The sequence below is a fragment of the Salvia splendens genome, chromosome 4, assembly GCF_004379255.2.
Source record: "Salvia splendens isolate huo1 chromosome 4, SspV2, whole genome shotgun sequence".
NCBI classification, from domain to species: domain Eukaryota; kingdom Viridiplantae; phylum Streptophyta; class Magnoliopsida; order Lamiales; family Lamiaceae; genus Salvia; species Salvia splendens.
This window is the reverse complement of record NC_056035.1, coordinates 40,379,801-40,393,744: the sequence shown is the minus strand read 5'-3', so window position 1 is coordinate 40,393,744 and position 13,944 is coordinate 40,379,801. Positions and strand designations below refer to the sequence as shown.

The 13,944-nt window shown below is 31.2% G+C and overlaps 3 protein-coding genes across 3 annotated transcripts; 2 read left to right on the top strand and 1 right to left on the bottom strand.

Annotated features, from left to right (window-relative positions):
• LOC121800162 lies at positions 1-868 on the bottom strand. Its single transcript, XM_042199755.1, has 2 exons — positions 564-868; positions 1-421 (listed from the first exon to the last, which is right to left on the bottom strand). The coding sequence occupies exons 1-2, from the start codon at positions 674-676 to the stop codon at positions 211-213; spliced, it is 324 nt and encodes a 107-aa protein (XP_042055689.1). The 5' UTR covers positions 677-868; the 3' UTR covers positions 1-210.
• Positions 869-3,874: 3,006 nt separating this feature from the next.
• Positions 3,875-6,849, top strand: LOC121800080 (derlin-1-like). The gene is made up of 7 exons (XM_042199641.1): positions 3,875-4,040; positions 4,694-4,820; positions 5,229-5,302; positions 5,474-5,567; positions 5,817-5,945; positions 6,028-6,188; positions 6,511-6,849. Exons 1-7 carry the CDS (start codon positions 4,024-4,026, stop codon positions 6,623-6,625), a joined length of 717 nt encoding a protein of 238 aa, XP_042055575.1. The 5' UTR covers positions 3,875-4,023; the 3' UTR covers positions 6,626-6,849.
• A 137-nt stretch (positions 6,850-6,986) lies between these two features.
• On the top strand, positions 6,987-9,195 carry LOC121800081 (profilin-like). Its single transcript, XM_042199642.1, has 3 exons — positions 6,987-8,092; positions 8,465-8,602; positions 8,757-9,195. Exons 1-3 carry the CDS (start codon positions 7,961-7,963, stop codon positions 8,889-8,891), a joined length of 405 nt encoding a protein of 134 aa, XP_042055576.1. The 5' UTR covers positions 6,987-7,960; the 3' UTR covers positions 8,892-9,195.
• Positions 9,196-13,944: the final 4,749 nt, after the last annotated feature.

The window sequence follows — 13,944 nt, the reverse complement described above, 5'->3', positions numbered from 1 at the left end:
TTAGCTATATATAGTATCATTCGACATCTCTATCATGGTGGTACCATGAGAAGCAATAATATAGCTACGTACATATCTTATCTTCATTATCTTCAAAAAAGCATAATAAAGCTACCTTCAACAAAATTGATAGATAAATTATCAAACAGAAAAAGGAAAAGAAAAGGAAGAAGAAGAAGATGAATTAATTTGCAGCGTTGTAGCTTAAGCTTAGCCATGAATGAACAAGGACGTTTTATTAGCTATGGAAGAAGCACACGATGTTTTCGTGGACCTCTTCGCAATCGTCGCCTTTGGACCAAATTTGTAGCGCGATTTGATCCTTCTCATCTCTCTCTTCCCCAGATCTTTAACGCTCTTCACTTTCGACAGTGATTCAAATGTCTGCGATTTTCCATTGTAGAACTTCGACAGCCCCCTCCTGCAACACAACACATTCGCATTCATCAAAACTCAAACTCATTTTCTCGCTCTTTTTCTCGATCGATTAATAGATCGATCGATTAATCGATCTCTCTCGATCACACACACACACACACAGTAGACGAGAATGGAAGGCTTACTTGATGGGGAGATGCTCCATTAAATCTGCTAAATCGTAGAGAGGTCCGCTCGAAGAAGATGAATCGGATGATGAAGGAGATGGTGGCCACTGCAGCTGTGGATTGGACGCCATTGGTATGATTTCCGCGAATGAAATTGAAATCAAGGGTTTTGAATTGGGAAAAAGGGGATTGGAGAAGACGAGGTGTTTTGTTGATGAGAATAATTCTGAATGATGGAATATGTTTGTTTATATAGTTGTTTATTTTTTTATGAAGGAATTTGTATTTTTTTATACAGAAAAAGGGAAAAAGCGAAAAATATGTGGCTGAATATAAGGAGATTGGTCATTTTCGGAATGTGGTTATACGATTATAGACATCAATCCTATTGTACAAGAAAGTGGATAAGCCCTATTTACTTTGGACACATCCAAATCCTAGTCATCCCACTTTTCATAATTTTAGGAAACTAATTAGGTCAATCCACAGGCTGCCCACAGATTTAAAAACCATAGTATTACAAATATTAGGATTTTATTTCATTTAAAATATACCCATAATCTTAAAAACCATAGTAGATTATAATTATTAGGAGATTGTTTCATTTAATAGTATATACCCATAATATTATATCGTTTTGATAGACATCATCAACGAAATAGTAGACCATGTTATAGTGATATCGAAAGGAGAATTTTCTAAATTTCGTATTCAAAATGCCAAGAGGAGAATTTTATAGTGATGCACATTATTCGTGAGTTGTATAGATGGCATAATATTATAGTGATGCACATTACACACCTTGAATTTGATTAGAGCATTTCACTTGTTAGATCAAAATTTCCAGGAATTATGAAAAGAAAATAACTTGAATTTTCAGAGAAAAAAGAAGCCAACATAAATAGTCAATTTTAAATAAACGTAACGATAATAACCTAAGCAAGGTTATTTATATTTGATGAGTTTTTGAATTTGATATAAGTTTGTAATATTTTTGTGCATGTATTATTTGTCATATAGTACTATTAATTAATGTCATCAAAACAAGAGAATGGAAAGGATAAACTTCATGCATAGAGATTAGATAATTATAACAATAACTAATGTGTGATCTAAATGCAACAGAAACGTAAAACAAATATACTGTAAGAAGTAAGTTTATAATATAAATAAAAAAAATAACGGTTTCATTTACGCCAAAAATGAATTCCCACACTCAAATGAAGCCCTCATAGCAAATTACTGTATATTTTTGAAATATTTCTATCTTTTATAAGGTTTGAAGCAACAGCAATAAGATATCTAGCTGTAAGTATTTATCCATTTATATGTCCTTATGCTTTCCCCGATCTTGGCTTATCCTTGAGACTAATAATAAAAAAGCTAACATAATATTTTTAGTAGTAGTATTTGTTTATTTCGAGTTGGATAAATTCAATCTTAAGCTGTTGAAATTCACGAGGTAGAGATTTACATAATAATTTAGTCATTTATACTGTGATCTCGAGGTAGAGATTTCGGCAAAAAAAAGTTAATGGTCAAATTTAATTTATATAAATACAATATAAAAATCAATAATGTTGATACTAAATAATCAAAATAAACAAAACGTATAATAATATTAAATGCTTTTGGAAATTTCAAGAAACGAATAGAATTGTGTATTTCATTACATTGCATGCAATTATTTCTACAACCAATAAAAATAAATAAGGGCAAATCTAATTGTGACATATGTCACAACACTTAGTATAGTTTTTGCACTATTTGGTGCAGATATATGGTCCATTAAAATTATTTGATCATACAAATAATTAAATCCAACATTATACTTTCATATAGTTCAAAATTTGAAAATACCCATTGCATGATAGTACTATTTTTTATTAGTTTATTAGATCTCAAACCAATCTAGATGTATTAAGACCCCTATATAAATTAATAAGACCATCAACTAAATGACAAAAAAGGGGGCAATCCAAATTGGAAAAGAAATGCAAAACAACTAGGGATAAGGAATATGACTCATGTGGCTAAAATCAATAAAATAATGAGATGTAACTAAATGCAAGGAATAATTGATTTTGAATATTGATATGTTGGGTCGTTGTATGAAGTTTTTTTTATCTTACTTAATAATTAAGACATCGAGGTTTTAGGTTAACAAAACAAATAAATGAAGGGTCTTCTGAGTTTGATTCGTTCATTGATAACATTCAAATACTCCTATAAAGATATCGTACACACAAAATAAGTCAACAACAAAATTATTTAGACTTAAAATCAATCCAATTTAAAGACTATCTAAAAAATTTATATTAATCATGGCTTCATAACCCTAATCCTAAGCTTGGATCTATTCATAACCACACACCAAAAGTATTTTCTCCGTCCTTCAATAATAGTCCACTTTGGTTCTAGCACAGATTTCAAGAAATGTAAAGAAAAGTGGGTTAAAAAAGTTAGTGGAATATGAGTCTCACTTTTATATATTTATATTAGTTTTATAATAAAATGTGAGTGAAATGAGTTAGTAGAATGCGAGATTTATTATCATTTATGTTAAAAAGTAAAAGTGGACAATAAATAAGGGACGAATGAAAATGACAAAAATGAACAATTAATGATAGACGGAAGAAGTATCATATATGAGTTTAGATCCACTAGTGAAAAATGTCTTTTGGACTTTGACTAGAAAGATTTAGTTTGCAAAACATTTTTCCTTAATCCCAATAGATCAATATTCGAATTAGTATGATAAAGAAAAAACGAGAAACTAATGTGTATACAAGGTCCAACAACAACTCCAAGCAAAATTGATGATCATGTAAGCCCATTTCCATACTTGAGTAGCACAAAGAAATAGATGACAACCCTAGCCCACCAAATAGTATGGAGGCCCATGATGCTTCTTATAGCCCATTTATTCAAAATAAAATGTACTGTGAATTGAATAAATACCAAATCAATTTATAAATAATGAAAATAATGCTCTCTCTTTTTTTTTTTGAAAAATCTAGAACCAATAATATTGTTTGCAAATTGTAGTACTGAAGCATAATTTAGTTGGTAAGGTGTTTCATTTTCAACTAGTTGTGAATTCAAGCTTATGTAGGTTGCATAATTATGTAATTTCAGTTTGATTAAAGAATTACTTTAATTCAAAAATAATAATTTAAATATTACTTTAATTAATTACAGGGAACTTACTATTATTATTATTATTATTATTATTATTACTATTATTATTAATTTCTGTTGTTTTGGTATAGCGAAGGTTCTAGGTGAACCTAATTTACTAACATAGAATTCGTCGCATTTATTTAATTCTTCATTCTTTCTCTTCTTCGTTAAGCAAATCCTCAACCTTCATTGCTCTTCCACCACACGCGCTCGCTGACAATTATCAGTTGCCGATTTTTGGCCGGATCGTTTGTGTTCATAACCTCTTCAATCAAACTGATTTTCTAGATTCGCAATGTCTTCACCTGCTGAGTAATTTCAATTCTCCCTCTCTCTCTGTGATATTGCTGTGCTTAGCTATATGAATATTATGCTTTAAGACTTGAGTAGAATTCTTAATTAAAGGTTAATTTATGGTTTATGCGTTAGTTGCTGCTTGTGTTGTGGAAATGGAGGCACCTCGCAATTGACTGGTTTCATTTTCGATTTCCGGTTTCTGTTTGGATGTGCAACTGTTAATTTGTCGATTTTGAGGTGAATAAGTTACTGGAAAGAGCTTAATCTGAGTTTAGTTTTGTGTGTGCGAGGAAGAAAGAGAGAGGATGACCTAAATAAGGTTATAAATTGGCTAAATCTTCATTTTTGAGGATGATTTGGATGCTGAAAGTAAAATGTTAAAGTTTAGATTTCTGGATATGTCTGGAATCAATGCATGAGGAAGACTGAAATAGTTCAGGGTTGTGTGGTATAATTACTGCGTGAACAAGTTGTGGCGAAGTTAATCTTCTACCGATGCCTTTGTGGAAATTTTTTCTTTGATATTTTGGTTGAAGTTTAGTTATGTTGCGGGTGATTAATTTGGTGTATTCTAGGTGACTTGATCTATTGGTTTCTGCCACTTTGTGAGCTTTAGTTGGAAGTGTTTATCTTAGAATATGATGTTTTTATATCTTCATTTTGTACAGATTTTATCAATCGCTTCCACCTATAACTAAATTTTATGGGACTGCATGCTTAGCGGTGACTGTTGTATGTCAAATTGGGCTACTCAGTCCTGCAGATATTGCATACTTCTCAATCTTGGATTGGCAGGTAAACATTTTACTTCTTAGTATAAATGGTACTAATACTTAACATCTGTGATGTGTACAAAGATAATGCTTTACATCAGGAGGCTATTTATGGTTTTTTTTTTGCACATGAGTGTAAATCTCAATTAATTTTTACACTGTCATTGGAGTTTCCTTGCTGAGAACATTGATGAGTGAAGTAGTTGTTCTTTTGATTTTTGTTTAATCTTGAGTATGTGAGAGTGTGTATTATGCATTGAGAATAGGAGTATGAAATATAACATGTTCTCGATCCCTATGTCCTGCTGTCGTTTCGTATCTTGTTTATGAGTGACAGAGCAGACAATTAGTAGTTACAAGATTTAATATAATATATTTACCTGTTTTAGTGATAGTTTCTGAAATATGGATTTTTTTTTCTTGTCAACAGGTCTGGCGATTAATCACCAACTTCTTTTTTCTTGGAAAGTTCTCTATCAATTTTGGTATTCGGCTCTTAATGATGTAGGTCACATTTAACCATGATTAGATATCGACAAAGTCAAATAGTTATATTTTGTTCCTGATCTTTGCTACTAATTGTAAAAAATATATTGTGCAATTTTGCTGTTCTATGTGCTGCTAGGTTGCAGCCTTTCAAAATAATCCGTTGATAGTTTTTACTTGTTTCTCTAGAGCAAGATATGGAGTTCAACTTGAAAATGGGCCTTTTCAGAGACGCACAGCTGATTTCTTGTGGATGATGTTGTTTGGAGCTTTCTCTCTACTGGTATGGAACTCTGTGTGACTGCTCATGCCATTGCTTTGCTGTTGCATGCCCCAAACATATTTCATTTTCGTCGTTGAGAAGATCTGGCAGTTAATATATCTTGCAGTTCATATTATGGCAGTTACAAGATTTAATATATAAATTAGGCTTATAATCAAGTTACCCTCTACCTACTTTAGGAGAATTTGCATGACTATATTGGTTCTGGTTCACCATGTTCAGAGCTTATTCCTCTTTCTATCTGTGTAGGTTTTGTCTATTATCCCCATATTCTCGTCCCCTTTCTTAGGAATTTCACTTGTTTTCATGCTTCTATATCTCTGGAGTAGAGAATTCCCGAATGCCAAAATCAACTTATACGGACTTGTGACTCTTAAGGTATTTTACTTATCTAGTGGATTCTGAACTCCAATGCTTTCTTATTGGCTGTGTACTTATAATAATTTGGTCCTCATGACAGGCATTTTACTTGCCATGGGCGATGCTCTGCTTAGACGTCATATTTGGTTCTCCACTTGTGCCTGATCTTTTGGGTATTGTAGCTGGGCATCTCTATTACTTCTTAACAGTACTGCATCCGCTTGCTAGCGGGAAGAACATCCTAAAAACGCCTGCTTTTATGTATCCTTTTGTGTTGCTTTTCAATGTGATATCTCAAAGTTAAACTAGAGCTTTTAACTTTGTTTGCTGGCACATTAACACTTGGTCCACCTTGCAATTTGGAAATACGCAATCATCTCATTATTGTTTCTTGGAAATTTGCCTTGTGCAGGGAGATACAGTTAAAGCATGAGAGTGTAATACGCCGTATCTAATTTGAATTTCTCTTTATCTACATTCTTATAATCAAGAAAATCCCATGGCCTCTTGGTTTCTCACTGAAACAATCAATCAGTGCATATTCTTACTGGTTGATGATGCTTTCCTTGACTAGTATACTCAGACATAGACAAGTCATGAAGTGGAGAATTGGTGCTCCTCCATTGAGCAATGTTGCTCAGCAAGAGAGGGCTACTGGTGTCGCTTTCAGGGGAAGATCATATCGCCTTGGTGGATAACACGTTTCTACTGCAAATCTCTGCGTAATTGGAAGTAGGTTGCGCACAAATTATTGAAACAGCTGTGGATAACAAAAGTGAGTTCAGTTTTTCGTTTTTTCTACAATGGCAGGACTAGATATATTCCTTACTTGGGTATCTGATTACAATACTCTCGCATTTATTTGCTGTAGTTTCTTACCAAGGAATGCATTTCTAATTTTTACAAATTCCATTTGACATAACGTGTTGCCTTTCTTTTGATATTCTATGTCGTTAGCATTTAGTGAATTTTGAATTTTAGACTGCACTTTGTCACAAATTTTATAATTTGACTGACTCGATTGTGTGAGAGTTGGGAGTTGGTATGGAGTATTGTTTTGTCATCTATTAATAAAAAATATTGGTAATTTTAGTTCAAGAGTTGAAATTCTTATATAATTAGAAATGCGCCATTTGATGGACTTTTATTGATCCATCAGGTGATTCCTCTTTTATATTTTGAATTTACTATCTACAAAGCTTTAGTTTGTTTGTTTGTTTGTTTGTTTGTTTTGGTTTAAGGTGTTTTGTATCACTTTCCTTGTTTGACTAGTTTTCTTGTTCTGGACTTTGACATCTCGTTTCTTTTTTGGCATAAATTGAAACAATAGGAGTATATAATAACTTTGCAAAAAAAAACGAAAAGCCAAAAATATGTGGGCTAAAAAAGGCTGATACTATTAACATTAACAATAATACTGTATGATTTATACGATATCATCAAAGCAAAATTTTAAATGTGATCAACTAGTAAATTATGAGACCAACAAGCATGAGAAATTTATAAACAAACAAATATTTAAAAGTTATATTTTTAATTTCAAATAAAATATAATACACTGATTTTGTAATTACAATTATTGCATATTAAAATAATTTAATAGTAGTACTAGTTTATAAGTCGAGTTGTCAATTATTGCATATTAAAATAATTACAATTATAGTGCCAAGCACCGACTATTGAGCACCTAATAAACCATTTATTAATTTTTCAAATATATATTGACAAATGGTAAAACACATAAAATGAGAGAAATTAAATATTTGACTTCGTGTATATAACATGGATTAATTTAGTAAATGAAACCGTGAAATATGATTCGGGCTAAAGTATCGGGCGTAGTCGAATGGACAATATGTATGGTGAGGAGAGGATCAAGCAATGCCTCACCCTCACACATTCATGCCTTTCCTCTTTATTTCTTCAAATACATGCTATTTTCCCCCAATATTCACACTCAATTACATAAATACAATCTTACATTCTTCATTTATCTTTGTCTGAAAAAGTAAGAACTCAACCAGAAAAAAAAAATGTCGTGGCAATCATATGTAGATGATCACTTGATGTGTGATATTGAGGGACAAGAGGGCCTCAAACTCGCCTCTGCCGCCATCATGGGACACGATGGCGCCGTCTGGGCTCAGAGCGCCAACTTCCCTCAGGTTTGATCAGAGACGGAGAGACTTTTTGCGTAAAATTTCTAAATTATGCCATGCACGTTGCATTGTGTTGCGATGATCTTCTGTTAGAAATTTTACGAAGGAGCTTTAATTAGTGATTAATAAATTATAATTAGAGATCGTTGAATTCAAAGACAATAATTTTTTCTATGTTTCATTCAGATGCTACGCAGTTTTGCACAACGATACACGCAAAATACTGTAAATACGTCGATGGCAACTTTTTTGGTTTAGGAGTTTTAGCTGTCTTTTCTTCTATGTATGCAAAATTTTGCATATTCAAGAACAATAAGTGTTAGTAAATTTTTTTTTTGTGGATGATGAATTTAACGTGTTGTGGATCGGTGGGTGCAGCTAAAGCCTGACGAGATCAATGGCATAACGAAGGATTTTGACGAGCCAGGATCCCTTGCCCCAACCGGCCTGTTCGTAGCTGGCCAGAAGTACATGGTCATCCAAGGAGAGCCCGGAGCCGTTATTCGTGGAAAGAAGGTATATAGTTAAAACTTTCTATTTAATCAATCATAAGAACGGAATTTGAACCCAAGACCTCTTGCAAATGAAGATCTTTAGGTGCCTCGATTTTCCCATGTTAGGGTTTTTTTCCTGCACTAATATAAATTTTAATGTTCGACTCGACTGACAGGGGTCGGGTGGGATTACGATCAAGAAGACGGGACAAGCAATGGTTGTTGGGGTGTACGAGGAGCCAGTGACACCAGGGCAATGCAACATGATTGTTGAAAAGCTGGCTGATTATCTCATTGATCAAGGCCTCTAAGCTCCCATTCATTAATTACTCATTATTTCTCAATCTCCAATTTGTTATTAATATCAATTTTATTAGATTAAGTGAGTTATTATTAATCATGATTCCCGACCCATGCAAGAATAAATGAGCACTATTGGTTTATAGTTGTTCAGAGATAATGAGCTCATATATGTATTTGCTAGCACTTTTTAGATTAGATGAGTGTGTTTTTTTCTTTTATTTATTTTTATTTAAATTTAAGTTATATATACCGGATGTTGCCACTATCTTGATCAAGCTATATCAAATAATTGATTCTGTTTCTTCTGTTGAATTTTATGTCATGTTAATGTATTTTATGTATCAAACTATATAGTTCTCTAGTATTTATAATAGTAGTATCTTTTTAGATGTTAGTTTATTTTTCTTAAAGTCTCCCAGTCTAAACTGAAGCAAAAAAAAATAATTAAGCTTCTACTCTCGTGGTGTTAGACTTTGGGTTTCAAAAAAATAATGTGTTGACTTCCCTAAAAATATTGCTTCTTCTAAGTCATTAAATTAGAAAAAATAGGGTAGAAAGATGCACGACTTAATAGAAAATTCGTGATTCGGTGTATTTATATGGAGTATGTTTAAGTTCAACTAGATTATTTTTTTTATTTTATGATCGGATATTATCTCAATTTATCAATGTTGATATCTGTATTGGTTAATTTGATTATGTGGAAGTCTAGAAAAAACAATGAGATATTAATATTTATTGGAATATATAATCTCCAAAAAAGATAAAAATTCAGTGGGAATCATCATAAAATATAAATGCTATCACTAATCTTGAATGTGCATCTTCAACCAAGATCTCATATTACATTTTAGACTATTATTAAGTCGATAAAAAGAAAAAAAAAGGTTAAATTCCCATGTGAAAATTGCTAATATTGTTATGATTGTAGACTACTTAAAATTCCATTATACCAAAATATCATATCAATATGTAATTAGTCACGGGGTCTCATTTTAAAATAAAAATAAAAGTTATTTTCACAGTTATGGAATAGCTATCGCTAATTATGGCTTCTACCTAACAATGAATTAATTTGTATCGAATGATTACAAAACATCAATTTGACGATTAACTAAATTTATCTATGTGATCATATAAATGAGTGAAAAAAGTAACATAACCTATCTATATAAAAAAAGGCTTCATCATTATGAATCAAGTTACTCAAAGTCAACGCAAGCTACACAAAAAAAATGTGTAAGTGACGATCCTCTTGTGTCACTTTTGCTTTTTATTTAGATAATATAGTTTCTACTTACAAAATTTAATGCTCACATTAGAGTCCAAATTGGGGTGATTTTGAAAAGTTAAAAATGGCCAAGGATTTATCTTCATATTTATAATTACATACATCATCGAAAAATAGTCTTAGCAGTTGACGATATACTTAATTCCCACCCTGCCTACATTGTCGTCTCTTATACCTTCAACCCCGCTCACCTTTCTCTCTGGTCAGGTCAAACCATGACCCATGTTTGATTTGACCATCACTTAATGCCGGTAAATAGCATTTTATTATTATTATTATTATTATTATTATTATTATTATTATTATTATTATTTGGCCAATCTGTAAGAAATGGAGAGTAGTGGCTTGGTGTAGACAAGCATGGTGCCCATTTTAGTCCTCAAATCTTTGTGGGATCCTTCAGATAGATTCAATGTCACAAAAAACACCCATCAATTTTCTATTTTGCTCATTCAAAACCTGTCACTAGTTTTTTTGGCTTGTTGGTTGTAGACAATATTATAATTATTAACGTTAAAATATACATACATACTATGTCTATATGTCTACACACACATATATTACTATATCAGAGCAATAATGTGTTGGATTTTATGGCAACGGTGCGTATATATAGTTGTCACACACTAGATTGAAATTTACACCAAGTTAACGTTAGTAAAGTTGTTTGTAACGACAGATTCATGGGACTAAGAAACCCAAGTCATTGAGTCGGTTTTCGACTCGAGTAACTTGAGACGGAGGGAGTGCCTTATAAATTGTGGTTGTTTGGTTGTTGCTTTGTTGAAGCCAAATTCAAGAAGATAATTGTGAGAGTAGACAATCGAGCATGAGGAGCGCAAGTTAGGTCCCATTGCCAAACACACGCGCTGACGCGCATGACTAATAGACCCCTCGAATATGTTGTAAACTGAGAAGTTGCTTTCCACTTTTTTTTCAGTTATATTACTAGATTTTGATTTTTCATATATAAATATAATTACAGTATCTACTTCATACATGGAACTTGATTAAAGATCATGAATATGGTTTAACTTGATTTAATTAGGATATATATGTTAAATGATTAAATTATAACCATTTAATCAAAAACATTTTTTAAAATAATAGTGCAATTGATATCCTCAATACCATTCATCATTCATTGACAGATATCATCCAGACTAAGCAATGGCATCATTCTCACAAATCTCTCAGTATCTCTCTATACTAATCTTATTACTATTATTTTGTACACTCCATAAAATAAAAATATATACAAATTATAAATATTTGGGTGGAGGAATAATAGTATAACATACTCATTCTTACGTACCAATACAACAACCATAATGTAGTGATGACATACACACATACAATGCTCATGATCATGATTTGCTGGTCCAAGAGAAAACTCAGAGGGCCACAATATTTTTATTTTTGTTATATTAAAAACTATATAAAAACGAACCATAAAAATTCCTTCTTGTATTTTTAAAATAAATTAATTTTTTTGATAACATGATACAAAATTTAATAACTCAAAGACACCATACATATGTACATGTATTTGATTTGCATAATTAATTGGCATAATAATTTACAAAGGATGGCAAGAAAAACTCAAAAAGTATGAGTAATATTTTGTATGATTGTGAGTTTAACTAACTGACAATTACTTGAAACATTGTTTTCCTTGGAAACAATAGATTGATTAAAGAATCATTTTTTAACATTATGGTACTAAAATGGAGAGGTAGAATTAAAAAGGGCAAAGGAGAATAGTGTGTGGATCACTTGTTGGCAAATAGTATCACTAAACAACTAGCAATCAATCATTGTGAGACCATATTAATTATTGAAAAAAATCTGTGTGTATTCTATTATCATTGTATTAATTAAAATCATATAACAGCTCCATAATTGTTTACAAATTCGAGGAACTCTATATTAATTGAATGCAAAAAAAAAAACTAACAGAAACGAGCCTGGATTACAAACCAATTTAATGTATTATCAGAACCTGAAAAGTGAAATTAAATCACAGAAAAAAATTACTTAATTTGAACCTAAATCTGACAATCTTTCATCTTATTTATTCATACAATATAGAATATTCGTCCGTATACGACAGAAGGAAAATATTTTAGACTGATAATATTTGATTCTATATTTGACTTGAATAGAATATTACCTAATAATCTAGCAAATATTTAATATCGTCGCCGATATGTATATATTAATATAATGTTGCATTAATTATATATTATATAATTATACTTTTGGAATAAAAGATGAAATAAAATCTGAATTCGTAGACACATATCAACTGCCAGCAGTACATTGGATGATATGATAGTTCATATGTATATACGTATATATAAGTGGGATGGCACAACATTTTTTGTTGAACAAATATCTGTCGGAAAATAAGAAGAAGACAAATTAAATCAATTTAATTAATAGTGAGAAATAAAAATACTAAAATAAAAAGAAAATTTGGTGATTGGCAACGTGATGCCAGCCATAGTATAGCTGTTTAGGGGTCAGGTGAAACTCATATCTCTCCAATTTATCGTCGAACTTATTGATTTATATTCTCGTCAATACATATCACTTAACATTGTAATTATTATATTCATAACTCACACTTATTACATCAATCTTAACTAAGTTAATATAGGGTTAATTTGGTTATGAGTCGGCTTAGCAGTGGTGTGCATACTCGAGACTAAAGATTTTATGTTTAGATTGTCATTGACCTTTCTTTAATTTTGAGTATGTCACATTTGATTTTTAAATGTACAAAGCAAATTATTTACAATTTTTTTAAAAAATATTTAGAAAATATAAGTTGAAACCTATCGGTTTAGTTAGCTGATATCCCACCTTAATTAGGTGAAGAATATCTCACTATTATTGGCACTTTTTTTTCTATTTATATGTACATTTTCTTGTCACGAATTATAAGGTACCATTGTCAATCATTAATGGAATATTTATGAAAATAAACATACTTTCTAACAATCATCATACAATTGTTTATTTTAAATCGAAAATTCCCAATCATTCAATTGATTTATTATCTAGAAATTCTTCAAGCCTTTGACAAATAAGAAAAGGGTGAAAACTAAAACTGATAATACAATTTACAGAAAAAATGTCTATATAGTAAGCTGGCCAAATTAATTTTTGCAACATTTACATGACCGTTTGTCCTCTTGTATGTTTTCGACAACTACATCAGTTTTAATTTGATCGAATTGCGTCAAAATTTAAAAGTTGTAAGGCGATTCATGAAAATTACATTTCAAATTATAAAATGAGTTCAAGTTGTACTATTATACATAATCATCCCATCATAAATTGGGAAAATTAAATACCTCAAAACTAGCTAGCAAGTTCATTTAATCCGGACGGATTAATCATGAAACATTTGTTTCGTAATGAAGTAAAACTGCACTTGTTTCTTCATGAAGTAAATATATATAACAAAATAATTTTCTATTCAACGTGACAGATAACTTCACATCTTTGGATTTAGTTTATCAATGGTTATTTAATTGTTTAGAGTCATCAGGTCTTATGATTAGTAGAGTCTTAGCGATGGGATTATCTTTCAGAGTTTTATTTAAGTTGAAGTTTTTATAGAATTATAAGTAAATTTATTTAACATGAAGTGAAAGGCGCAACACAATATGCATTTGATAAGATATCAACATAAGAATTGAATAGTAAGATGTACCAACTCCAGGGTCACTTTACATACAACAATAATTGGTACTACTGCT